Source organism: Pelophylax lessonae (genome assembly GCF_965119305.1).
Source record: "Pelophylax lessonae genome assembly, chromosome: 6".
Taxonomy (NCBI): domain Eukaryota; kingdom Metazoa; phylum Chordata; class Amphibia; order Anura; family Ranidae; genus Pelophylax; species Pelophylax lessonae.
The window spans coordinates 54,874,059-54,901,076 of record NC_138773.1 but is presented as its reverse complement, the minus strand read 5'-3'; the positions used below and the strand labels follow the sequence as shown (position 1 = coordinate 54,901,076).

Below are 27,018 nucleotides of genomic sequence, written 5' to 3'. Positions count from 1 at the left end.
ATATACAGCTGCAAGAGAAAGTATGTGAACCCTTTGGAATTATACGGATTTCTGCACAAATTGGTCATAAAATGTGATCTGATCATCATCATCTAAGTCACAACAATAGACAATCACAGTCTGCTTAAACTAATAACACACAAATAATGAAACGTTGCCATGTTTTTATTGAACACACCATGTAAACATTCACAGTGCAGGTGGAAAAAGTTGGATTTAATGAGTGGTTGAACCTCCTTTGGCAGCAATAACTTCAGCCAAACGTTTCCTGTAGTTGCAGATCAGATGTGCACAACGGTCAGGAGTAATTCTTGACCATTCCTCTTTACAGAACTGTTTCAGTTCAGCAATATTCTTGGGATGTCTGGTGTGAATCGCTTTCTTGAGGTCATGCCACAGCATCTCAATCGGGTTGAGGTCAGGACTCTGACTGGGCCACTTCAGAAGGCGTATTTTCTTCTGTTTAAGCCATTCTGTTGTTGATTTACTTCTATGCTTTGGGCCTTTGTCCTGTTGCAACAGCCATCTTCTGTTGAGCTTCAGCCGGTAGACAGATGGCCTTAAGTTCTCCTGCAAAATGTCTTGATAAACTTGGGAATACATTTTTCCTTCGATGATAGCAATCCGTCCAGGCCCTGACGCAGCAAAGAAGCCCCAAACCATGATGCCCCCACCACCATACTTCACAGTTGGGATGAGGTTTTGATGTTGGTGTGCTGTGCCTCTTTTTCGCCACACATAGTGTTGTGTGTTTCTTCCAAACAATTCAACTTTGGTTTCATCTGTCCACAGAATATTTTGCCAGTACTGCTGTGGAACATCCAGGTGCTCTTGTGCAAACTGTAAACGTGCAGCAATGTTTTGTTTGGACAGCAGTGGCTTCCTCTGTGGTATCCTCTCATGAAATCCATTCTTGTTTAGTGTTTTACGTATTGTAGATTCGCTAACAGGGATGTTAGCATTTGCCAGTGACTTTTGCAAGTCTTTAGCTGACACTCTAGGATTCTTCTTCACCTCATTGAGCAGTCTGCGCTGTGCTCTCGCAGTCATCTTTACAGGTCGGCCACTCCTAGGGAGAGTAGCAGCAGTGCTGAACTTTCTCCATTTATAGACAATTTGTCTTACCGTGGACTGATGAACAGCAAGGCTTTTGGAGATACTTTTATAACCCTTTCCAGCTTTATGCACGTTAACAATTCTTAATTGTAGGTCTTCTGAGAGCTCTTTTGTGCGAGGCATCATTCACATCAGGCAAACCCAGAACTGGTGTGTGTTTTTTATAGGGCAGGGCAGCTGTAACCAACACCTCCAATCTCATCTCATTGATTGAACTCCAGTTGGCTGACATCTCACTCCAATTAGCTCTTGGAGATGTCATTAGTCTAGAGGTTCACATACTTTTTCCTCCTGCACTGTGAATGTTTACATGGTGTGTTCAATAAAAACATGGCAACATTTCATTCTTTGTGTGTTATTAGTTTAAGCAGACTGTGACTGTCTATTGTTGTGACTTAGATCAGCCTTTTTCAACCAGGGAGCCCAGGCACACTGGGGTGCCTTGAGGTTTCTTCAGGGGTGCCTTGGCAAAATGCCTAAAAATTGCCCCAAAATTGTATACAAGCTGGTGGGTGGATGAAACCTGCCTTTTAGTTACATTAAGTCACAGGTTTTCATTGTGCACCATTACAGCCTTCTAGCTGCCAATCTCCTAACATCCAATGACATCACCAGTTGATAAGGAGGGTGCCAGTTGCCTGCATATCATCCTTGTTTGACTCTCCCTTGATGTCTCCATCAGCTTTGGGGTGTCATTAGTTAAGTGATGAAGAAAAACTGAGGGGGAAGAGAAACATTGGAATACCAGTCAGTACCAGTTTGCAAAAATGTCCTACGTGTATTGATACTGCTGCGTTATGTAAAATGATCAAAATAGCTGTTTTACGCCTCAAGACTGTCCATAATTTTAAAGGGTGCCTTGACTGAAAAAAGGTTGCAAAACACTGACTTAGATGATGATCAGATCACATTTTATGACCAGTTTGTGCAGAAATCCATATCATTCCAAAGGGTTCACATACTTTTCCTTGCAGCTGTATTTCCATCCCTGTACTTTTCACTCTATATCTCCATGTGTCTCCTCTCCCTCTCAGCTCCCATTTCCCAAATAATTCCATCCCTGTACTTCTCACTCTATACCTCTTTATGTCTCCTCTCCCTGTCAGCCCCCACTTCCAATGTATTCCATATCTGTACTTCTCACTCTATACCTCCTTGTGATTCCTCTCCCTCTCAGCCCCCTCTTCCCATATATGTCCATCCCTGTACTTCTCACTCTATACCTCTTCATGTCTGCTCTCCCCGTCAGCCCCCACTTCCCATATATTTCCATCCATGTACTGTACTTCTCACTCTATACCTCTTTATGTCTCCTCTCCCTGTCAGCCCCCACTTCCCATGTATTTCCATCTCTGTACTTCTCACTCTATACCTCCTTGTGATTCCTCTCCCTCTCAGCCCCCTCTTCCCATATATGTCCATCCCTGTACTTCTCACTCTATACCTCTTTGTGTTTGCTCTCCGTGTCAGCCCCCTCTTCCCATATATTTCCATCCATGTACTGTACTTCTCACTCTATACCTCCATGTGTCTCCTCTACCTCTCAGCCCCCACTTCCTATAGATTTTACATCCTTGTACTTTTCACTTTTTACCTCCATGTGTCTCCTCTACCTCTCAGCCCCCACTTCCCATATTGCTCCATCCCTGTACTTTTCACTCTATATCTCCATGTGCCTCCCCCTCTCAGCCCCCACTTCCTATAGATTTCTATCCCTGTACTTTTCACTTTATACCTCCATGTGTCTCCTCTTAACCCCCCTCTTCCCAAATTTAGTTTTTCTTTCACTCTCTATCTCCTACTGTTCCCCCTAAATGTCAGCCCCCTCTTCCCTTATATATCTACCTCCAAACTTTTACTCTATATCTTCACGTGTCCCCTCTCACTCTCTCCCCACCTTTTACTCTGTATCTACACGTGTTCCTTCTCTTTCTCTGCCTACTCTTCCCATTTATATCTGCCCCTCAATGTGCAGGCAATCCTGTTAATTTCAGTTGGGACACAGCCGCTTCTGCTCCCAATCTGACATCTGAATGCAGACCGTGTGCGACTGACAGTGCGTCCTCCTTCTTAGTCCCCCTTTCTCATATATTGTATATCTCTCCCCCACATTTTATTCAATATTTCTATTGTCCCCTCACCATCTCAGCCCCTTCTTCCCTTATATATGCAACCCCCCCCCCCCCCACCCACCTTTCACTCTATACCCCCAAGTGTCCCCTCTCAGTCTTCTATTTATTTATATAAATATATATATATATATATATATATATATATATATATATATCTTCATCTTTTACTCTTTATCCCCATGTGTCCCCTCTCCCTCTCAGCCCCTTTTCTCCCTTCCTCTCCTCCATCCTTATACATATTTCTGTCCCCCATGTCTGCTCTGTTTCTCTCTTTCTCTCTTTTATTAACTCCTCTCTTTTTCTCTCTCTCTTTTTTTCCTCTCTCTCTTTCTCTCTATCCCTCTCTCTCTCTCTTTCCCTCTCTATCTCCCTCTCTCTCTCTCTCTCTCCCTCCCTCTCTGTTTCTTTCACCCACTCCTCATTTTTTTCTTTATCTATCTATCTATCTATCTATCTATCTATCTATCTATCTATCTATCTATCTATCTATCTATCTATCTATCTATCTATCTATCTATCTATCTATCTATCTATCTATCTATCTATCTGTCTATCTATCTATCTATCTATCCCCTCTCACTCTCAACCTCCTCATATATATATATATATATATATATATATATATATATATATATATATGTATATATCTGTTCCCCCCAATCAGAAGACAATATCAGGTGCTCTAACTCTCTGACCTTTCAAAAAACTGAAATGCCACGTTGGGTGGTCTGATCCCTAAACCTAAGATACCAAATCAACCACCTCGGTATACACAGACATTTCTCTGTTCGGTGACATACTCCCCACACCATTCCCTCTGGATGCATAGCAATGACACGACTTATGCGTACAGCCACCACAGGCTAGGTTTACATACAGCACCATGGATAGCTCCGACTCTGCAGGAGGGCACACAGTGTGGTTGCTCTCTTTTGAACACATGTACTTCTGAAGCCATCAGCCCCTCTGGCCAGTCTTCAAAATGCACTTCATCAGTCACAGAATTTTATATTGCTACAGCAAGAGAAAGTCAAGAGGGCTTATGATGGTGAGATGAATTAGTAATCCGTATCTCTTGTAAAAGTGAAGAAACAGGTGGATATGTTAAAGGGACACCAACACTGTTTTCTTCTTTTAACATGTATATATATATTAATCATTTGTACAGGCAGTCTCTGGGTTACAAACAGGATAGGTTCTGTAGGTTTGTTCTTAGGTTGAATCTGTATGTAATTGGAACAGGTGCAGCTGCAGCCAAAAAAATATTTTTTATGGTTTTTGGATAGCATAGGGAAGGGTTACCACCCCTGTAATATTTGCTTTGCTGTCTGTGCCCCTGTTCAGAAAATTTCACCTCACTTTCTGTCCCTGTGACAATTGGATTTTGAAAAATTTGGGTTGTTGTGGAAACAAGGATTGGTAATAAACCTTCAGTGGAGACACCTTATTCCCATGATAACTCTTCCAGGAGTGAATTTCCCTCCCTAGGGGTAGATTTCTCCTCACTTCCTGTTGTCTCCCTCCATTGTAAGTCGGATGTTTGTAACCCAGGGACCACCTGTATATATGGTTATATTTATGCATAACGGGAGCAGCCATGGCAATACTTCTTTTAAACTGCAGAGGCAGTACAATTCAATGTAAGGTGCTGATTCTTCTGCAACAGCTCTATCTCAAAATGTATGTATTTATTTATTACAGGTACTTATATAGTGCCATCAATTTACGCAGAGCTTTACATTTATATTGTACATTCACATCAGTCCCTAATCTCAAGAAGCTTACAATCTAAGGTCCCTATCTCACATTCATATATACACATACTAGGGCCAATTTAAACAGGAGCCAGTTAGCCCACCAGCATGTCTTTAGAGCAGGGGTGGGGAACCTATGGCCCGGGGGCCATATGCGGCCCTCAAAGTCATTTGGTCTGGCCCCCTGTGCAGCTGAGTCTGTGTCTCTCAGCTGATCTGTCAGAACGGAGCCGATGCTTCCTGTATAGTTCTGGCTCCGTTCTGACTGTCTGAGTGAGTCAAAGGCGGAGTGATATCAAATGCACTCCGCCTGTGACCAATACAGGAAACATCGCTTTTTCCTCCAGTGCAGAGCTGCTGCTAGCCAGCATTTTCTGCCAGCAGCACACACAGTAGTACCAGCCAGAGCCAGCAGTATCAACCAGAGCCAGCAGTACTCACAGCAGTACCAGCCAGAGCCAGCAGCACCAACCAGAACCAGCAGTACCAGCCAGAACCAGCAGTACCAGCCAGAGCCAGCAGTTCCAGCCAGAGCCAGCAGTTCCAACCAGAGCCAGCAGTACCAGCCAGAGCCAGTAGTACCAGCCAGAACCAGCAGTACTCACAGCAGTACCAGCCAGAACCAGCAGTACTCACAGCAGTACCAGCCAGAGCCAGCAGTACCAGCCAGAACCAGCAGTACTCACTGCAGTACCAGCCAGGACCAGCAGTACCAGCCAGAGCCAGCAGTACTCACAGCAGTACCAGCCAGAACCAGCAGTACCCACAGCAGTACCAGCCAGAACCAGCCAAATCCAGCAGTACTCACAGCAGTACCAGCCAGAGCCAGCAGTACCAGCCAGAGCAAGCAGTACCCACAGCAGTACCAGCCAGAACCAGCAGTACCCACAGCAGTACCAGCCAGAACCAGCAGTACTCACAGTAGTACCAGTTAGAGCCAGCAGTACCCACAGCAGTAACAGCCAGAGTCAGCAGTACCCACAGCAGTACCAGCCAGATTCAGCAGTACCCACAGCAGTACCAGCCAGCAGTACCCACAGCAGTACCAGCCAGCAGTACCTACAGTACAGTACCAGCCAGCAGTACCAGCCTGAGCCAGCAGTACCCACAGCAATACCAGCCAGCAGTACCCACAGCAGTACCAGCCAGCAGTACCAGCCTGAGCCAGCAGTACTAGCCAGTAGTACCAGCCTTAGCCAGCAGTACCAGCCAGCAGTACCCACAGCACAGTACCAGCCAGCAGTACTAGCCAGTAGTAACAGCCTTAGCCAGCAGTACCAGCCAGCAGTACCCACAGCACAGTACCAGTCAGCAGTACTAGCCAGTAGTACCAGCCTTAGCCAGCAGTACCAGCCAGCAGTACCCACAGCACAGTACCGGCCAGCAGTACTAGCCAGTAGTACCAGCCTTAGCCAGCAGTACCAGCCAGCAGTACCCACAGCACAGTACCAGCCAGCAGTACCAACCTGAGCCAGCAGTACCCACAGCAGTACCAACCAGCAGTACCTACAGCACAGTACCAGCCTGAGTCAGCAGTACCCACAGCAGTACCAGCCTGAGCCAGCAGTACCCACAGCAGTATCAGCCAGCAGTACCCACAGCACAGTACAAGCCAGGAGTACCAGCCTGAGCCAGCAGTACCCACAGCAGTACCAGCCAGCTGTACCCACCAGCAGTACCAGCCAGCTATACCCACCAGCTGTACCCGCCAGCAGTTCTTTTCAAAACTTACCACTGCAAAGAGTCAACTGTGCTCCAGACTGACTGACGCAAACCTGGAAAACCAGTTGCGAGTAGCAACATCATCAATACCGGCTAACATCACACACCTCACCAAAGAGAAGCAGTTGCACCCATCACATTAGGGGTGAGTTAAATGTTTGACCAAATATAACAGGCACATTTTTAAGTTGATAATTTTGTACGGCCCCCAAATGATTTTATAAATACCCAAATGGCCCTTGGCAGAAAAAAGGTTCCCCACCCCTGCTTTAGAGTGTGGGAGGAAACTGGAGTATACAGAGGAAACCCATGCAGGCACAGGGAGAACATGCAAACTCCTGGCAGGTAGTGCAGTGTTTGGGATTTGAACCTATGTTTAAACTATATTACCAAAAGTATTGGGAGGCCTGCCTTTACATGCACATGAACTTTAATGGCATCCCAGTCTTAGTCAGTAGGGTTCAATAATGAGTTGGCCCACCCTTTTCAGCTATAACAGCTTCAACTCTTCTTGGAAGGCTGTCCACAAGGTTTAAGAGTGTGTCTATAGGAATGTTTGACCATTCTTCCAGAAGGGCATTTGTGAGGTCAGGCACTGATGTTGGACGAGAAGGCCTGGCTGGCAGTCTCCACTCTAATTTATCCCAAAGGTGTTCTATTGGGTTGAGGTCAGGCCAGCCAAGTTCCACCACCCCAAACTTGCTCATCCATGACTTTATGGACCTTGCTTTGTGCACTGGTCTAAATCATTTGGTGGAGGGGGAATTATGGTGTGGGGCTGTTTTTCAGGGGTTGGGCTTGGCTTAGTTTCAGTAAAGGGAACTCTTAAGGCATCAGCATACCAAGACATTTTGGACAATTTCATGCTCTCAACTTTGTGGGAACAGTTTGGGGATGGCCCCTTTCTGTTTCAACATGACTGCGCACTAGTGCACAAAGCAAGGTCCATAAAGAGATGGATGAGCAAGCTCTGACCTCAACCATCTCAACATCCAAAAGGTGTTCAATAGAACACCTTTGGGATGAATTAGAGCGCAAACTGCAAGCCAGGCCTTCTCTTCAACATCAGTGCCTGACCTGACCTCACAAATGCGCTTCTGGAAGAATGGTCAGACATTCCCATAGACACACTTCTCAACCTTGTGTAAAGCCTTCCCGGAAGAGTTGAAGCTGTTATAGCTGCAAAGGGTGGTCCAACTCAATATCGAACCCTATGGACTAAGACTGAGATGCCATTAAAGTTCATGTGCGTGTAAAGGCAGGCGTCCCAATACCTATATATATATATATATATATATATATATATATATATATATATGTATATATATATTTATTTATTTATTTATTTATTTATTTTTTACTGAAAGGTAGTGATCATTATAGTTGCATACAAAAAGAATATTCTAAGTCTGGTGTAATTTCTAATGGAATAGATGTGAATCATCACCAGCCTCATCATATATCTCAATCATCTCTTGTGAAAATTGAGTTTTTTAATTTGTTTTAAAGAAATGTAAACTACTCATAGCGCCGAACTGGGAAGCAGGTTGAAGCTGAACTCCAGGCGGATATAAAAGTCACAAATGAATGCAGGTACAGAGCTTTATTCATCATAAAATGTGTTTTTCTTTTTAGCTTCATATCTGCCTTGTCCCATATACAGAATAGATTAAACTGGAAGAATAGGGGGGGGGGGGAGTCAAAAGGAGTGAAGTGAAAGGAGCATGCTGTGAGACGAGAGCAGAGAGACACTCCTCAAATCCTCAAACACTGTTAGAAGTTTGTTCGTTTTCGAGAAAAATCTTCAAATTTCCCGTCACTGCGGTTGAAAACAAACAATGATTTGACCCACTAATGGTTAGAAACCTTAGAACCTTCTTTTCCCAAGTGTTTCCATTCAAAATTCTACCCATCTTTGGCCTGATTAAGAAGGAAATTCACCTCACTTTGGGGATATGTGCCCTTACTTAAGCTGCCCATCGATTACTTAATTTTCTTTCCTAGTTTTGCTCGCGGAGGGGGGGGGGGGGTGGCAAGGGCAGCCTTCCCAGCAGGCAGAACACAATTATTACTTCTAGGGGCTATAGCCACCAGCAGTAATCAAATATGAGAAAGTTAATAGGCTTGATGATGATCGATGGATTGCCTTGGGTACAATCAGCCAGTCCATACATGGATCGAATCTCGGCCGGTCCTTCCTGAACCAACTGAATTTCCATGTATGGCCAGCTTTACTGCTGTGTCTCCTGGAGAAGAAGTAAAATTAAATCTTTCCAGTGAGGACAAATGCAGCCAAAAAAAGACAGGGGTTCTTCAATTTCTTACGCTATTCTAAACTGAAGAAAAATGGCTATAGATACATTTTAACAAATGAATTGGATGGACGTTTCCTCTTTTAATCCTCAGAAAATACTTATGTAGGTCTGTACACTTCCACCCCCTTCTGTTCTGATGCTTGATGAGCCCACATGAATCACGGGTGGTCAAAAAGATAAAAATAACATAAGAAGTAAAAGCAAGCAGTACATTTTGTGATTTGCTTGCTCCCTAATATTTTCTAGCCTCCCAGGTTTTTGCCAAGCACTGTTTTATGATAAATGTGACCTTATATTAAGCTTATAATTGGTCATTTACTACTATCACAAACTATTTTCCGGAATTTGTATATCACCTTCTACAAGCCTTCAGTTCCAGCCAGAGCCAGCAGTTCCAACCAGAGCCAGCAGTACCAGCCAGAGCCAGTAGTACCAGCCAGAACCAGCAGTACTCACAGCAGTACCAGCCAGAGCCAGCAGTACTCACAGCAGTACCAGCCAGAGCCAGCAGTACCAGCCAGAGCCAGCAGTACCAGCCAGAACCAGCAGTACTCCTTGCAGTACCAGCCAGGACCAGCAGTACCAGCCAGAGCCAGCAGTACTCACAGCAGTACCAGCCAGAACCAGCAGTACCCAGAGCAGTACCAGCCAGAACCAGCCATATCCAGCAGTACTCACAGAAGTACCAGCCAGAGCCAGCAGTACCAGCCAGAGCAAGCAGTACCCACAGCAGTACCAGCCAGAACCAGCAGTACCCACAGCGGTAGTAGCCAGAACCAGCAGTACTCACAGCAGTACCAGTTAGAGCCAGCAGTACCCACAGCAGTACCAGCCAGAACCAGACAGATCCAGCAGTACTCACAGAAGTACCAGCCAGAGCCAGCAGTACCAGCCAGAGCAAGCAGTACCCACAGCAGTACCAGCCAGAACCAGCAGTACCCACAGCGGTACCAGCCAGAACCAAAAAAGTACTCACAGCAGTACCAGTTAGAGCCAGCAGTACCCACAGCATTACCAGGCAGAGTCAGCAGTACCCACAGCAGAGCCAGCAGTACCCACAGCAGTACCAACCAGAGCCAGGATAAATGTGACCTTATATTAAGCTTATAATTGGTTATTTACTATTACCACAAACAATTTTCCAGCATTTGTACATTTACTTCTACAAGCCTCGCCAGTCCCGTCACCCCACACCTGGGCCGTTTATATTACTTATGTGTTTAGGTCTAATTACTCTCTGTGTCATTTCTGCAGCGATGCCAATTAATTATCAGACCGTTAATTAGAATTACAGATGTTATTACTGGGAAGGGTTCGATCATAAGAGAATGAAATTGTATAGCGGCAGCAGTTGCATCTAATCCTGAATGAGGAGCTTTTATCTCCCCAGGATACTAGATGCTAAACACATGCTACAAAACTGCAATGGGGGGCCAAGGACACAAGGGCCTGGAGACACATGAATGGTAAAACAAGCAGTGCCTAATGAACCTATATGTCTGCTGCCACTAGCGGGAAAGACTGCCAAATAAAATACCATCACAACCTATCCGTAGTATACCTCTTCTACTTTTCTGGGTGTTCTGCAGTTTCTACATTTTTCTTTTTCATTCTTAATCATCTTCTTGTGCACAGCTCTTCACTTTCCTCTGTCATAGCCAGTGATGTATTTTGGTTTTGTGCTGCCCTAGGCAAGACTAAAGTTGGGCCGCCCCCCCTCCCCCTCTTATGTAAATTTGCCCACTCCTTCCTTTTTAACGGATGTGACTGCCTCCAAAATGTAAGGACTACAAGTCCCAGCATGAACCCCTCAGATCTCATGAGAGGGGGGGTGAGAGGGGGTGGGTGAGGGAGGGAGAGAGGGGGGATGAGCCAGAGAGAGGGGGGCGAGTGAGGGAGGAGGGATGAGAGAGAGAGGGGGGATGGAGGGGAGGAGAGAGAGAGAGGGGGTGAGAGAGAGAGAGAGGGGGATGAGAGAGAGAGAGAGAGGGGGGGGATGAGAGAGAGAGGGGGGATGAGAGAGAGAGAGAGGGGGGGGTGAGAGAGAGAGAGAGAGAGGGGGGGATGAGAGAGAGGGGGTAATGAGAGGATGAGAGAGAGAAGAGGGGGGTGAGAAAGAGAGAAGGGGGGGTGAGAAAGGCGGCTCTAGCAACCTAGCAACCAGTGGCCAATAGAGTCTCAGTTGGAGGGGGGGCGCTTTTTTGCTGCCCCCCTGCAAAGTGCTGCCCTAGGCCTGGGCCTTGTCGGCCTAGGCCAAAATACAGCACTGGTCATAGATCCAGTCAAATTTTCGAAGTTGGCTGGTCAACCTTACGTGGCTGACTGCATGTACAATATAAATCAAAAGCTGGAATCAATCTAACCTCCTGATGTCAAACCTGTGACCCAAAGGCCAGGTATAGCCATTAGGTACTTGTTGTGTGGCCTTTGAACCCCCCAGTCTATAGTGGGATGGGGAACTTTGATATGTAAGGAATTATTAGCAGGTATCTCTACTAGCCTTATAACTTGCCTCCAGTCTCTCACTGTCTTCTGTAGACCGTCTCCAGTCAAACCTTTAGCATGTTTCTTATCCTTGACCACCATTTCCCTTAGAATGTCTGCAGGCGCGCCCCTCCGTTTCCATGAGCCGACCATAAGACAGATGCCGGGGGAGATGGGGGTCGTCTGCTGGATCTGCCTACCTGCCTTGACCCTATGCATCTTTGCAGTCATGCCAGTTCTTATGATGGTTCCTTCGTGACTTCCATGTTTGTCACCTATTAGGCTACTCTGTTGATTTTGTGCTAAGTTGAACTGTTATGCATTCTTAACCCGTTAAGCAACCTTTACATGTATTTATGGAATGCAATCTGCTGACTTAAATTTTTGACCTGTTATCTATTGTGTTACCCTTTGCAATGCGTGCTTTTATACACTAAATAAAAATTTTTAAAAAAGAATGTCTGCAATCTCTGACAGTCCTCTGTAGAATTAGATACACTGAACATTGTATGCAGCCGATTGGTGATGTCAAGGGCCACAGTGGCAGTCCCCTATATCTCATTAGTTGACAACCACTACTGTAACCTGACTATATCTGTTTGCTTCAGCCCTAACTGAACTTTAAAGTGATTGTAAACATTTACCTTGTAAAACAACCCATTCAGTTTAAAATAGAAATAAAAAGCAAAACATTTTTGTATTGATATAAAAAATATAAATACTTTTTTCCCCCCTTTTTTATAGGTGATAACATTCCCTCTGTTCTTAGCTTCATAATAGCTGGGGGAGGAGAAACAGCAGCACACTGATCTTCCCAGTGAAAGGCTGTGTAGGGGGGCATGCCAGGACAAGAATGTTAATCGGAGCAGAGGCTGGCTTCCCAGCACAGCTAGAGAACTGACCATGCTGTGCTCTCATGCTCAGTGTTGTCAGTTTTTAATAGGAAAGCAGAGTGACTGGCAGGAACACAAGTGATTTCACCCAAAGGAAGCAATACAAAGAGAATAGGATACTTTTTCATTCAAGTACATGGTACAGCAGGCACATATCAGGAATGTGTAACCTTGGGTTCACATATTCTTTAATGTGATTGTAAAGGTTATTTTTTTAAATAACAAGCTTATCATACTTACCTGCTCACTGCAATGGTTTTGCACAAAGTGGCCCCAAACCTCCTCTTTTGTGGTCCCCGCCGGCACCTTTCACTCCACCTCTTTGCCATCTGCCCTCATAGCATATGCTTGCTATGGGGACAGATGTGCATGCTCAATCCAAAGCCAGGCTGTGTGCATCTACATGCCACGACTCAGCCCTGCCCCCTCCTCACAGGATTTGATTGACAGCAGCAGAATCCAATGACTCTTGCTGCTGCCAAGTCTCCTGTAAGAAGAGAGAGACAAGAAGAGCTGCTGATGGACATAGTGCTGGATCAATATCAGGCTCAGGTAAGTATTTAGGGGGAGGCTGGGGGGGATCAGCTTTTGAAAGGTTTTTTACCTTAATGCAGAAAATGCATTAAGGTAAAAAAAAAAAGAGCTTTTTGCCTTTAGAACAACTTTAAGTTTAAATTGGCAAAATATATTCTAGAATGCAAAGGCTTGTGAGGTTTCCCTCTAATGCTGGTCACACACTATACATACAGTATTTTGCAGGGCCACATCCCGTCCAGCATGCTTCGATTGAAAAATCAAAGGAGCGGGTTGAAAAATTGTCAGCCAAACAGTAGCTGCATCAAGTAGACAGCAGAAAAGTCCTCCATCCCTATAGCGTGGATGGGGGAAATCATTCGAATATTTTTTTTCAGCCCACAGGTTAAACAAAAATAACCTATACTTGTATATCCAGCTTTAGTTTTTTCGGAAGGGGAGCTTTGGGCAGGTCTCCACAAGCAGTGTGAGGGCAGTGTTGCCTGCGCTGGAGCCTGATAACACATGCATGGTGTGGCATTCACATCACATGTGACGTTACATGCCACCAAATGTGCAGTTGGTGCCATATTGTGGTGCGAGGAATATTAGGTGGGACCTCGGAGCTCCTGAGGGCATCTGGGGTGACTACTTTTGGGGGGGAATCTCAACCCAATTAGACCAGCTAGTGACATAACGATCTTTTTCTTATGAAGCATTTTGCCATATTGCATTACATTAGGCCATATTAACTGAAGGATATGCACTTTCATACATACATCCTTGTTTAGCTTCTATTTTGAGCATTTATATGTGGGTGCTTATCCTGGTATTTACCTATCTGGGGCTTAACAACCTGTTTTTCTTAGATCAACCATTATACTATGTTGACCTTGTATGCATTGCTTACCTGATTCACACTGACATATGATTTTCAGGATAGCAAAAACATTTATATTTAGGCTCTGTTCACATGTAGGCGTTTTGGGGGCGTTTTTCTGCTCTAGGATCAGCTCTCAAAACGCCCAACAAGACAAATCCTATTCATTTCAATGGCCCCTGTTCACATCTTAGCATTTTGACGCCGTGAGCAAAACGCCCAACGCTCAAAAAAGTACATGAGCTTCTTTTTGGGCAGAATACAGGCGTTTTCCATTGGTCTCTATTCAATCTAAAAACGCCTGTAAAAACGCCTGTAAAACGCCTGCAAAAACACCCATAAAAACGCCTGAAAAAACGCCCTTAAAAACGCCTGTAATAGCAACGCCAAGATGTGAACGTAGCCTTACAGTATTTGGGAGATAATTATGGGGAGTTATCAAGGGTACTGAATCCCTATAATGCCGATAAAAGCAACATTAATACACTTACTCTCTTAGAATAAATGGAACCCCTTTAAGAGCCTTGGAAGTTGGGGATCCCCCTTATGACCCCTGGATTAACCTATAGGGGGTCTGCTTGTTAATTGTGGCCTGATTGGCCAGCATGCCGTAGAGATGAACACTTGCCCCTTGTATGGAAACAGTGGTCTCTCTGCAGAGGTCCAAAACACCTCCTGTTTAGTCAGACCTTAGAGCTCTCCAATCCTCAGGGAGCATGAGCTGCTAATTGGAAAGCTCTAGCTTTGACAGCAGGGGGGTGTGTAATTAAAAATTAGAAAATTAGAAAGACAGGGCTAATACGTCTCAGCCAGTCTGATATGAAATTGCCTTAAAGAGTCCAGGAACTGCAGTCCCCACTATATCTTGTTACTGGAATGAATGTAAGCCTTTATTCCTTTATAATGTGCCTCTTCATTAAATGTTAACTTAAAAAAAACTGACAGGAAATTAAAGATTGAAGCTTAAATTCATAAAAGGAGGAATTTAGGTTTCATTCAATGGCCGTAACACAGTCGGAAAAATGTTACTGGTCATTAGGCAAAGAACAAAAGTTCCTGCGTAAATGATCATTCAATAGATCCATCTTTAATGCGTAAAAATATTCCAGTTTGTATTTTTCAATTGTATATGTGTTTATGTCTTCAGATGCAGATTTTTGGATTTCGTGGTATGGATGTGAATGCAGTATATGTTTGCGCAGCTGTGTGAACGTCTCCATTGAAAACAATGCAGCTACATCAAATCCGTAAATAAAAAACTGTTGTAAATGTGTTTTTTTTATGGCTCTGTGAATAAAGCCTTAAAGCCGAACCTTACCCAAAAGGGGAAGTTCCACTTTTCTGCCACCACCTCCTCATCCTAAACTTTTGCCACTTTAAATTTTTTTTTTTTTGGGAGTGTGTACCTGGTTTTGACAGGTACCCGCTCTCTCTTCCATCCAGAGCTGAGCGAAAGTTCAGCCTTCCCACTTTGCTTGCAGTGATGTGTCCCAGAAGGCTGCAGGATCATTCACAAACTGCAGCACAGCTTGCGCATGCACAATGGGAAGCCAGTTGTGAAGCCGCAAGGAGTTACAACCGGTTTCCCATACTATGCATGTTGGCATTGGGGACCTGAATACGTGGGTGAGGAAGGCACTGGGTCCTTTGACAGCTAAGTGTCTTTTTATTAAAAGTCAGCAACTACAGCAATTGCAGCTGCTGACTTTTAATTTTTTCTTCCTAGAGTGAAGATCCAATTTAATAAAAATGGAAAACAGACTGACTCAGGGACAGAACTTTCTAGGAACAAGTCAATTAAATCCTGAACCATTCCTGGAAATCAAAAAAAGTCCCTACACCACCATGGGGCTCCATGCTTCACACCTGGTGGGAATGTTCACCTATACGGGGGTTTTTGGGAACACACTTTTCGCATCTATGATGATGTGGTGGACGCTCATACTCCTATTTCCCCTACCACTGCTCTTCCCTCTCTACTGCCCAGATCTCTGCCTCTGCTAAAATGAAGATCCTGTGATTCTTCCTCATCACAGCCAGGAATGTGATTGCCAGACAATGGAAGTCTGTGGATGCTCCTACTGCTGCAGAATGGATGGCTGAACATACTCGCATTCAATGTTTGGCAGAACTGGTAGCACAACATCACGATAAATACTTGTGCTTATATGGCCATGTGGTCTATCTGGATTACCTTTTCAGACTCTCCCCGTTTTCATACGGTCTTCTCTTGATTCTGGACCTTTTAGGTTTCAGGCTGCGATTTTATATTGACCCATTGTTTTTTTCTCTTTTGGATGAACCGTATGAGTTAATGTATTCTTTCCCAATTATATGATGGCCGATTAAGTTGTTCCGGTCTATGATATACTATTAATTCTCTTTTGTTTATATTAGTATACATGGCCGATCGGGCAATTCCAGTTTACGCCATACTGTTTCCTGTCCCTATCATCACTTCAGAGATGGCTGACTGGGAGCTTCCGGTTATCGATTTAGCGCCTTTTTTTCTATAAATAGGTGGCGTCAGCACGCCGCCCGTACCTTTGATAACATCATCTCTGACGAAACGCGTTGGGTCACAGCGTGCTGTCGTCACCCTCACTAGCGTCTAGGAAGTACGGGCGGCTATCATTTTTCTCCCTTGCCGATTGTTCATCTTTTTACTGTAAGTGTGATTCTTTTTATCTTAATAAATTTGTGGGATTTTATGCTATTGGCGCCCCTTCTTTTATTCTATGGCTGGATTCTGTCCACATCATCCTGAGCCTCCATTTGCTGTCATATGAGATCTGGTCCTCAATCCTCTGCACACGCCAGCCATCGTTATCTGCCTACCATATACCATCATCTGGTAAGGTCATTTAGGATTGGTGATGACAGCTCTAGCATGATTGGGATTTGTGGATTTTCTATGGGCGTTTTTGTTAGAGTTTTCTGGTAAGCTGCATTCCTATCGGTGGAGGTGTCTGGATATATCACTATTATTTAGTCTGTCATCTTTTGCATCTGGTAAGGAGTACCTTATTGGTCTGTCTGGTGGTGGATGTTTCACTTTCTTCACATCACATATATTTATTTTTTATGAGCACTTTATTATCACTGGATTTTTTGGTGATTCACATCCCTATAAAGTGCTATTTCTTCTATTTTGTTCTCTATTTTGTTTTTTGGTTTTACGCTATGGCGTTCCTATTTTTATTTCACATATAACCATACCATTGAGGGGATCGTTTTGGATTGTGAGATCGATCGTGTATAGCCCTTGCTGAATCTTTGAAATCGTTGTTTTCATTTGGCACGATTTTTATAGAATTCTGGTAAGTCTTCCATCTACACGGGTACCCCTCAGTCACGTCTACATTATCTGGTCTTTATGGACTCTATGGACTATCAATTTACTGTTTGACACATTTCAATCAATGTTTGTTCATTTTTTAGAGCGACTTGTAATTATTATTGTTCTTTGGGGTGTTAGTCACAATTGAAGTCGCTGCTTTATTTTTATTTTTGTTGGATTAGCGCAGTTGTTTTTTCTATTCTTATGCAATTGTTTGTCCCCTTGCCCGCACTCAATCTCTTTTTTTGCTTTTCTCCCAACTTCTTCTGGCCTTCCTTCTCCTCTCTCTCTCTCTCTCTCTTTCTCTTTCCCTTCTTTAGCCTCTTAAGAACAAGTGCTTAATCCATTTGGGGTCCACTGTCCTCCTGGGGGTATTGAGGGTTTATCACCTCTCCGCCTCAAAGTAGCATTTCTCTTCTGGTTCTCTTTTTTAGATTCTTGTTTTTTCTCAGAAGAACCCTCTTTTTCATTTACAGTCCATACTGGATGCTACTTGCTAACCAAGACCCTTGCTGAGACCTCCGTGACATACCTACTGTCAACACCTACCATCCTGCTTGGTTTATGACCTCCCATTATGAAGCAGACTTGATGGATATGTTTCCTGTTTTTTTTATATTATTTTGGTTCACATATATTTTTACATGTACTTTTCCCCTATAGTTGTTTTTCTCTGGTGGCTCTTTTATATGCAAGGCTACTTTGGACTTTATTCGTACACTAATTATTGTACTCCTCTTTTATTTTTCCTTTCAACCACTTCAATGAGGCTTTCTTTTTTGTCATATCTGTATTTAGTTATTTGAAAATGAATAAAGTCTTGTTTTTTAAAAAAAAGCCCTGGCACTAATGTTTAAGGTGGCCTGTTCAGTAACATGCCAAGTCTCCCCAAATAAGCTCTTGAAACACAACAGTATCATTTTAAAAATAAACCTTTTACTATTAAGAAAAAACAATCTGATTTATTACAAGCAGCCATATAGGGCTGACAATTCATGTAGCACTTTACATACTGTACCATTCACCTCAAGAAGCTTAAAATTTAAAAAAACCTTATCTCACATGCATATACACAAACTTACTCACACAAACAAATACCAGGGTCAATTTAGGCCGAGTATAAACTATCAGTTTTTTTTTTTGTTCAACCCAGCGGGCTGAACGAGAAAAAACTGAAGAGCTCCAGAGGAGATCCTTTACTAACAATCCAATGTTAGTACAGCAATCTCCCCGCTGAGCTATTGTGTTCTGACAGGGGGATGACCCCCCCCCCCGTCAGAAAACACCGGTCAGCGATCTCAGCTATTGGCTGAGGTCGCTGATCGGATGCCGATCGGCAGACCGTTTTTGGCCATGCCCCTTCGACAGAAGCCCGACATTTGGCTGGCTTTTGTCTGGCCGGCAGCTGTACACACAGGCTGAATGTTGGCCCGGTTTCTATTGAACCGCCTGATACCGCCCGATATTCAGCCTGTGTTTACGGGGCTTTAGACAGGAGTCGATTGACCCAGAAAACTGTTTGCTTTCAGACTCTTTCTCTCAGATTAAACCTCCTCCGTGAGCTTTTCTAAACAGAGCAGGCAAGTTAGGGGAAGGAGTCACTGCTGGCAGCCCTGACCTCTTGCCTGTCTAGATCTGGTGTTTCGATTTTGTATCTCATCACATTGCCAGTGTAAATGTTTTTGAAGGCCGTAACCTGGGAGTTGTCCACAGCAAAGTTCATGTATCCTGGTAAATCCTGGGCAGCTTCTTAGGTTTCTTGTCTCTCCTTAGAGCCTACATTTGTCTGATGATGCAAAGGGCCACTGCCTCCTTGACAGAGTACAGGAGAAGCTTGTTTGCTTTCAGTTCCTCTCTCTCTTTCTTCTGTGAATGAAACTCTCCTGTGACCAGAGCAAGCAAGGAAGGGGGAAGAGTTACTGCTTTGACTCATTCAACTGTATGTAAATTTCAGTTGACCTATTGAGCTCTGTAATCATTTTTTTTTTTTGCCAGCAAATAAACTTAGCCTGAAAAACTTTATAAAATGAAGGTAAAGTCTCACCTGCTTTCTTGGAACGAAAATGTGAAATAATAAAATTTTATATTTCAGATTTCAATAACTAAAAACTTTACTTTTTGATGTTATTTTATTCCTTACCATACTAAATAAAGAAATTAAACAAAACATTTTTTTATTGCAATGTACCTGCAGACGGCAACCCAGTAGCAGTCAGATTGGAGTCATTGCAAACACAGAGGCCCAACCGCATCCCGTTGTCAATCTCTGCCATGTTTTTGGAGCCCTGGCGGAAAAGAAATGTCCATATATTAGTATGGCTGGGCTGCATTTGTTAATGGGCATCATATCAGTTATTGCAAGAAATTGGATTTATTGGTTTCCCTTACTTCTTACAGTACATATATTGGCAAAAAAAAAAAAAAATATTCAGCACATCTATCTATTACATACACATTTTACTTTGTTTTATTCATGCTGATCTGCCAGAAATACCATGAGCTCCTATCTTCCTGTAGTGAACTGATGACACTGCCTCTGCTGTACTGAAATTCCATGCAGCATTTTCAGCCCTGCTTGCTGGACTACAGAACACCACCTCCACCATCCCGCTCTTTAAAGCGGAGTTCCATCCGAAAGTGGAACTTCCATTTTAAGTACTCCTGACCCCCTGACTTGCCACATTTGGCATGTCATTTTTTGGGGGGATGGAGCGGGTACCTAGTTTTGACAGGTACCCGCTCCCACTTCTGCTTGGGCCACCCAGGCGGCTTAAGCAGAAGTTCTCCTCTCCCCCTCCCTCCCTGCAATCTTCTGGGACACCTCACAGGTCCCAGAAGATTGCACGGCCATTCAGGATGCCCAGCGTGGCTCACACATTCGCAGTGCACACCCAGCTGTGAAGCCGAAAGCTGTCACAGCCAGGTGCCCGCACTAGTGATGCGAGGAGAGGAGAGGCTTCGGCATCGCTAAATCATGGGACAGGTGAGTGTGTCTTTATTAATAGTCAGCAGCTACACTTTTTGTAGCTGCTGACTTTTAATAAACATAAAAACTGCTGGAACTCCGCTTTAAGGCCCCATTCATACCTCAGTGTTTTGTAGCTTGATGCTCGAAGCTCCAAAACTCTGGAGGAGAAAAAAAATGAATTATTCTCTATGGAGATGGTTCAAATCTCCACTACGAGTTGTCTGAAGCTCCAAAAAGTTCTGGAGCTTTTTTTGTAGCTTGAATCAGGCAGATTGGTGTGTTTTTGAAGCAATACCAATTTGTATACCAATGCCAGAAGTCTGGCCAACAAGGGGGGAGAACTGGAGCTGTTAATGTAGGATTTTGATTTTGTGGGAATTTCGGAGACTTAGTTTGACAGCTCATGATTGGCTGGCAACCATTCAGGGGTCATCCCTGATAAATCGCAGAGATAGAGAGGGTAAAAAAGGGAGAGGGGTATGCCTGTATATCAAGAACAATCTGCAAGTTAATATGAGGGATGATATCACTAATGGAGCTAGGGAGGAGGTGGAATCCCTATGGGTAGCGCTTCAGAGGGAAGGTGCTATGGGGATAGTAATATTGGGTGTATGCTATAGGCCCCCCAACCAGAGGGAGGAGGGGGAGGCAGACCTCCTATCACAGCTTGGAATGGCAGTAAAGATGGGAGATGTCATTATAATGGGGGATTTCAATTATCCGGATATAGACTGGGCAAAAGGAACCGCGCATTCATCTAAGGCTCGCCATTTCCTAAATGTTTTGCAGGACAATTTCATGGGTCAGATGGTGAACGCACCAACGAGAAACATTGCGTTACTAGACCTACTGATTACGAATAATACAGACCTGAATGCGGATGTATAAATACGGGGCAACTTAGGAAACAGTTGCCATAGGTCAATTCGTTTCAGTATAAATCATAGAAATAGGAAACACAAGGGTAATACAAGGACACGCTCTATCCTAGACAATATTAAATGGGATAAAATCCAAGAAACAAGAAACATGGAGGAAAATGGGAGTGCTCTAGGAACATACTAAATAAAGGTATTGGCCAGTGCTTTTCAATGAGGAATACATTTAAAAGAGCTAAAACAAACCCTGGGTGGCTAAACTTCAACGTAAAAATGCATATAAAAACTAAAGAAAAGGCCTTCAAAAAATACAAGGCTGAGGGGTCATTGGCAGCATTCCAAAATTACAAAGAATGCAATAAGAAATGTAAGAGTGAAGTCAAGGCGGCTAAAATAGTACACAAAAGGCACATAGCGGAAGAGAGTGAAAAAAGAAATTCTTTAAGTATATAAATAGTAAGAAAGTGAGGCCAGAACACATTGGCCCCATAAAGGATGACAAAGGGAATCTGGCTACAAAGGACAGAGAGAAGGCAAAGGTGCTAAATGGCAACAACAGTGTACCATAACTACATAATCTGCCTTAACCACTTTACCACCGGAGGATTTTGCTGTCTTACGTCTGGGCCACTTTTTGCGATTCGGCACTGCGTTATTTTAACGGACAATTGCGCGGTCGTGCGACGCTGTATCCAAACAAAATTTACGTCCTTTTTTTCCCACAAACAGAGCTTTCTTTTGGTGGTATTTGATCACCTGTGCGATTTTTACTTTTTGCGCTATAAACAAAAAAGAGCGAAAATTTTGAAAAAATAACAATATTTTTCACATTTTTTTATATAAAATTCCCCCCCAAAAAAATGTAAAAATCAAAATTTTTTATCATTGTAGGCCAATTTGTTTTCTCCTACATATTTTTGGTAAAAAAAATTGCAATAAGCGTATTTTGATTGGTTTGCGCAAAAGTTATTGCGTTTACTAACTAAAAGAAAGATTTCTGCCATTTTTGGTGTTTTTTTTTTAACGAGTAATGGCGGCGATCTGCGATTTTTATTGCGGGACTGCGACATTGCGGCGGACAGATCAGACCCTTGACTGACATTTTTGACACTTTTGGGGGTACCAGTGACATTACTACAGTAATCAGTGCTATACATATGCACTGTTACTGTAAAAATGACACTGGCAGGGAAGGGGTTAATTTTTATTGGAGAGGGAGGGGTTAATGTATGCCTGGTGCTTACTGACATGTGTGGGGGGAGGTGACTGAGTGACACAGGGACAGATCGCAGGTTCAGCTACGCTGAACCCTGCAATCTGACCCTGCCTGTCACTTAGGAGATCTGCCCGTTGTTTACATAAGCAGGCGGATCTCCACACTCGATTCCCTAATGATCTGGGAAGAGCGGCTGTGATCACCGCCGCTCCTCCCCTGGCCCGACTCCCGCTGTGACTGAATACAGCGGGAGCGAGCCTCCGGCGGCGCACGCGCGCCGCCGAGAGAGGGGAATGTCTGGCGACGTAAGTCTAATTCGCCAGACGATAACGAACCACTTTGCCGCAGTAGCAGCTCAGTGAGCAGCAGTAAAGTGGTTAAAATTGGCACTTGCAGTCTTCATCTGAAACCAGCGTGACAGCGCAGGATCACAATTGGGAGACAGGGACAGAGAGTTGTCACCCTAGAATAGGAAATGCCTAAAGAAAGATCGTTGTGGCAGGATCACTAAGTATTTTTTTTATAAAAGCTGCAGATTTTAAAATCTTAAAAAATTACTTCTGAAATGACCATAAAATATGAAAGATTTAGTTAGTGGGTTTAAATGTACTTCATGGGCCCATTTACATTTGTGCAGTGCATGTAAACCTTGAATATATCAATTGAAGTGACTGGCCTCAGGTGTTGCACAGAGATTAATTTAAAATCCTTCTTTATAAGTTGTACCTGTTTATCTGCAGCTATCTTATGCCAATAGCTGTTTAATGTCCAGAACAGCGTTTCTCAACCTTTTTTTCAGTCAAGGCACCCTTTAAAACTATAGACAATCTCGTGGCACCCTCCAAAATATGGACTTGAGGCACCCTATTCTAAAATGTAAAAACTATTCTGATAGTTTTACCTAATGCAGCAACATCAGTACACGTAGGACACCCAACATTAGAGGTGATTTATTCTTCCACAGCAAATACACTTTTGCAAACTGGTACTGCCTTGTATTCCAAGGTTTCTCTTCTTCCTCAGTGCTTCTCAATCACTCAGCTAATGAGACCCCAAAGCAGATGGAGAGAGGAAAGTGAGGGTTTAAACAAGGATGATATGAAGACAACTGACATCCTTCTTATTAACTGATGACGTCATTACAAGAAAACATGTGGCTTTATGTAACTAAAAGCCAGGTTTCATCCACCCACTGGCATGTATAAAGTTTGTGGCAATTTTTAGGCATTCTGCTAAGGCACCCCTGAGTGAAACTCAAGGCACAAAAGGCTGGTCTAGAATTTATAAAGCTTGTCTGAGCTTCAGAAAGCAGGGGTGGAGAGCTGAAGTTACACTCTGCAGAGCTCAGTGAGAAGAGCTTTGAGAGCTGATTGGAGGCAAGGGACACACCTCCCTTTACACAGGACACAAGAACAGAGCTGAGGCCATCAATCACAGGCTGTGTGCTGAATTTCCTTCCTATGTCACCATTTTTCTCTTGGTGTCTGGAAAACTTGCCAGCAGTAACTCATGCAGATAGCAGAGAAACGAGGCAGGAAACAGAAATGACACTTAATACATTGGATTTAGACAAGTACAAACTATTGAGTGATATCTTTAGTTCATATTCCATGTAAGTGGTTTACAACCACTTTAATGCATGTGCGTTATGGTGCTTTCAAATCAATTGCCTGCCAATGCACCAGGAATCAGAAGTGCCACAAAATTTTTATTGCAGTTGATCATTGACTTAGCAAATTGGTGCACACATGGTCGAGTTCCCCCTTGTACTGAATTTTGGCACAAACACATATTCTGTAAGTACTCATTCTTTATTATACTGAGAAGATTAGGTAATTCCCCCCCCCCCCCCTCCAATACACAAAGCACTGCCAAATAGTGGAACAATTCAACATATCCATTTTCTGGCAGCATCGATCCAAAAAATGTGCATTTCTATTGCTGAACCTAACGTGCTACAAGTATATGAGCCACAACTGCGGACTTATTTTACCAAGTACAATTTCTTTGCCTGACTTCTAGAAGATATTGACTTTTCTAGTTGGTGAATCACTGATCTAAAGCAAGCATGTAGCCAGTGAAGCATTGAGATACATACTACAGTGATTCATCTAGTACAAAAAGGAGGGTAACAATGATTTCTGTGCTACATCTGTGGATGTCTATTATGACCAGAGGGAAATGTTCAGATTTTCCTTGTGATTTGCTGTCTGCCCGCAGCTGAGTAGAGTTCTCTATGTTTGACATTGCAGTGTTGATTTAGACAGAGCAATTCTATATGTCTACATGGCAACGAGCACAGTTTGACCTTTTCAGAAGAGGATACTCCAATAGGAATAAAAAAAAAAAAAAAAATTATATATATATATATATATATATATATACATATATATATATATATATAAAGCTCTCTCCTGCTTCTTCTGTATTAAATTGTATTGTAACTGTACTGTCTGCCCTCCTGTCGTAAAGCACTACACAAACCGTTGGTGTTAAATAAATCTTGTATAATATATATATATATATATTTTTTTATTTTTTCATATATATATATATATATATATATATATATATATATATATATATATATATATATCAAAGAACAGTTTAAATATTCATGCTAAATACATAAAGTTTAATCGTATTTATAAAGCTCAATATTTCACCACCCTGCTTCACAGTATGGGGAGATTTACTAAAACTGGTGCAAACAGAATCTGGTGCAGCTGTTCATAGTAACCAATCAGCTTCTAACTTCAGCTTGTTCAATTAAGCTTTGACAATAAAACCTGAAAGCTGATTGGTTAATATACACAGCTGTGCCAGATTCTGAGTGCACCATTTTTAGTAAATCTCCTGCTATCAGTCCTGAGAAATGACACTTAGGAGCATATTTATAAAGCAGAGAACCTGAAATTTAGCAAACTCTTGCAGGTGTATCTTCAGTCTGCATATGTTTTAAATGACAGTGACTGGTTCTCCACCTGAGAAGGTTTGATGAAAGTCATATTCAATGCTTTATAGATAGACCTAAAGCCAAACCAGGTGACATTAGTTTGGTTAAAGTGATTGCAAAGTCTCGTTTAAAAAAAACAAAAAAAAAAACAACAACAATCAACATGTTATACTTACCTCCTCTGTGCAGTTGGTTTTGCACAGAGTGGCCTGGATCCTCCTCTTCTCGGTTCCCTCGTTGCTGCTCCTGGCCCCTTCCTCCTATCAAGTGCCCCCACAGGAAGCAGCTTGCTTTGGGGGCACCTGAGCTGAGCTACAGCTCCGTGTGTCCATTCAGACACTGATCTGCCATTCAGCACCACCCCCTCTCTCTCCTGATTGGCTAACTGGCTTTGATTGACACTGTGGGAGCAACTGGCACTGCAACTGTGTCTCAGCCAATCAGGAGGGAGAGTCCCCAATGGCTGAGGAACTCGTGGACAGGGAAGGACTTCAGGTAAGTACTAGGGGTGCTGGGGAAGCTGCTACACACACAGAAGGTTTTTTATCTTAATGCAAAGAATGGATAAGGATAAAAAAAACTTTCTGACTTTACAACTCCTTTAAGCATTGTGTATAATACCACATTTACCCTTTCTTCATCCTTTTTGTTTTGCATCTCAGTGCTGCTGATCTCCTGCAGCCTTTTTCAACAGCTTCCTGCCTTCATGCAGTGTACATCATTACTCAGGTGCAGCTTCCTAGTTCATGCCTATGAGAGCGTGTGACAAGCTGACAACACAGGAGTACATTTGGGAGACAGGGATAGAACGTTGTCACCTTGTACCAGGAAGTGCTTGAATAAGGACCCCCATGGCAGCATATTATTTTATTCTTAGATTGTAAGCTCTAACGAGCAGGGCCCTCTGATTCATACTATATTAAAGTGCATTGTATTTGTACTGTCTACCCTCAAGTTGTAAAGCGCTGTGTAAACTGTCGGCGCTATATAAATCCTATATAATAATAATTAAAAACAGCAGATATTAAAAAAGAAAAAATGCAAAATAACTTTAGAAATGAAGATAACATGAAGTTTTAGTGATTGAATTTAGATCTGCATCATTCTTAATATATAAATACCTGTACAAGTCAGTTGAAGTTTGCATCCCCGAAAAACAGGATTGCAGTCACCCACAGCTTACCCCGCCAATCTCCTCCGGTCCCTCAGTGTTTTTTTGTTGACGAACACAGCTCTTGCCGTTCATTAGTAATCTATGAATCCAATCGCCTTTAACCCCTCGCTTGCTTGCTAGATCCCCCTTAGATCTTCACGCAGCTCCCAAACCTTTGCCGCAGCTGGACCCTTGGGCGCTTTTTTTGCACAGCGACATGAAATTGAATTTCAGCATCTGATCCTTAGCAGGCAAAGGACTCTGAAAATTGTAGACCTGAGACATTCAGACATTGCTCCCTTCTATGTCCCCTTTCTCCTCTGTTGATGAAAGGATACAGCAAAGTAAACTCAAGCTGCAAATTCATCTTGTGTGCAGATGATGCTGCCTGCTCTTTGAATGAATGTGGCAGCCCCTCCAATCACTGCACGACTGAGCACACCAGGGAGAATCTCAGTTATCCTGTGTGGTGAGAAAGTCAGGCAGCCAATGAGAGAACACAGCTCGGCAGCCACACGCGTACGAAAAACGAAAAAAAAAAAAAAAATACCTCACACGCACTCCCTCTGTATTGGTACCGAGTGACGGACACTTCTGATGCAGCAGCGTGGTGGTGGGTGCATGATATGATTGCCCAGCGGCAAAAAAAAAGCATCATTTTAAGGGCTCTTTCACACGGGCGTTCCGTATGTCCGTTT

At 43.3% G+C, this 27,018-nt stretch overlaps 1 protein-coding gene across 1 annotated transcript in view; it reads right to left on the bottom strand.

Moving 5' to 3' along the window:
• The window catches only part of LOC309557839 (melanin-concentrating hormone receptor 1-like), a 45,463-nt gene extending 18,650 nt beyond the window's left edge, over nucleotides 1-26,813 (bottom strand). The window contains exons 1-2 of the mRNA XM_082260618.1: nucleotides 26,351-26,813; nucleotides 19,338-19,434 (exon numbers count right to left, since the gene is read on the bottom strand). Coding sequence (XP_082116744.1) covers nucleotides 19,338-19,434; nucleotides 26,351-26,413 — 160 coding nt within the window. The 5' untranslated portion in view covers nucleotides 26,414-26,813. The remainder of the gene's footprint in view (nucleotides 1-19,337; nucleotides 19,435-26,350) is intronic.
• Nucleotides 26,814-27,018: the final 205 nt, after the last annotated feature.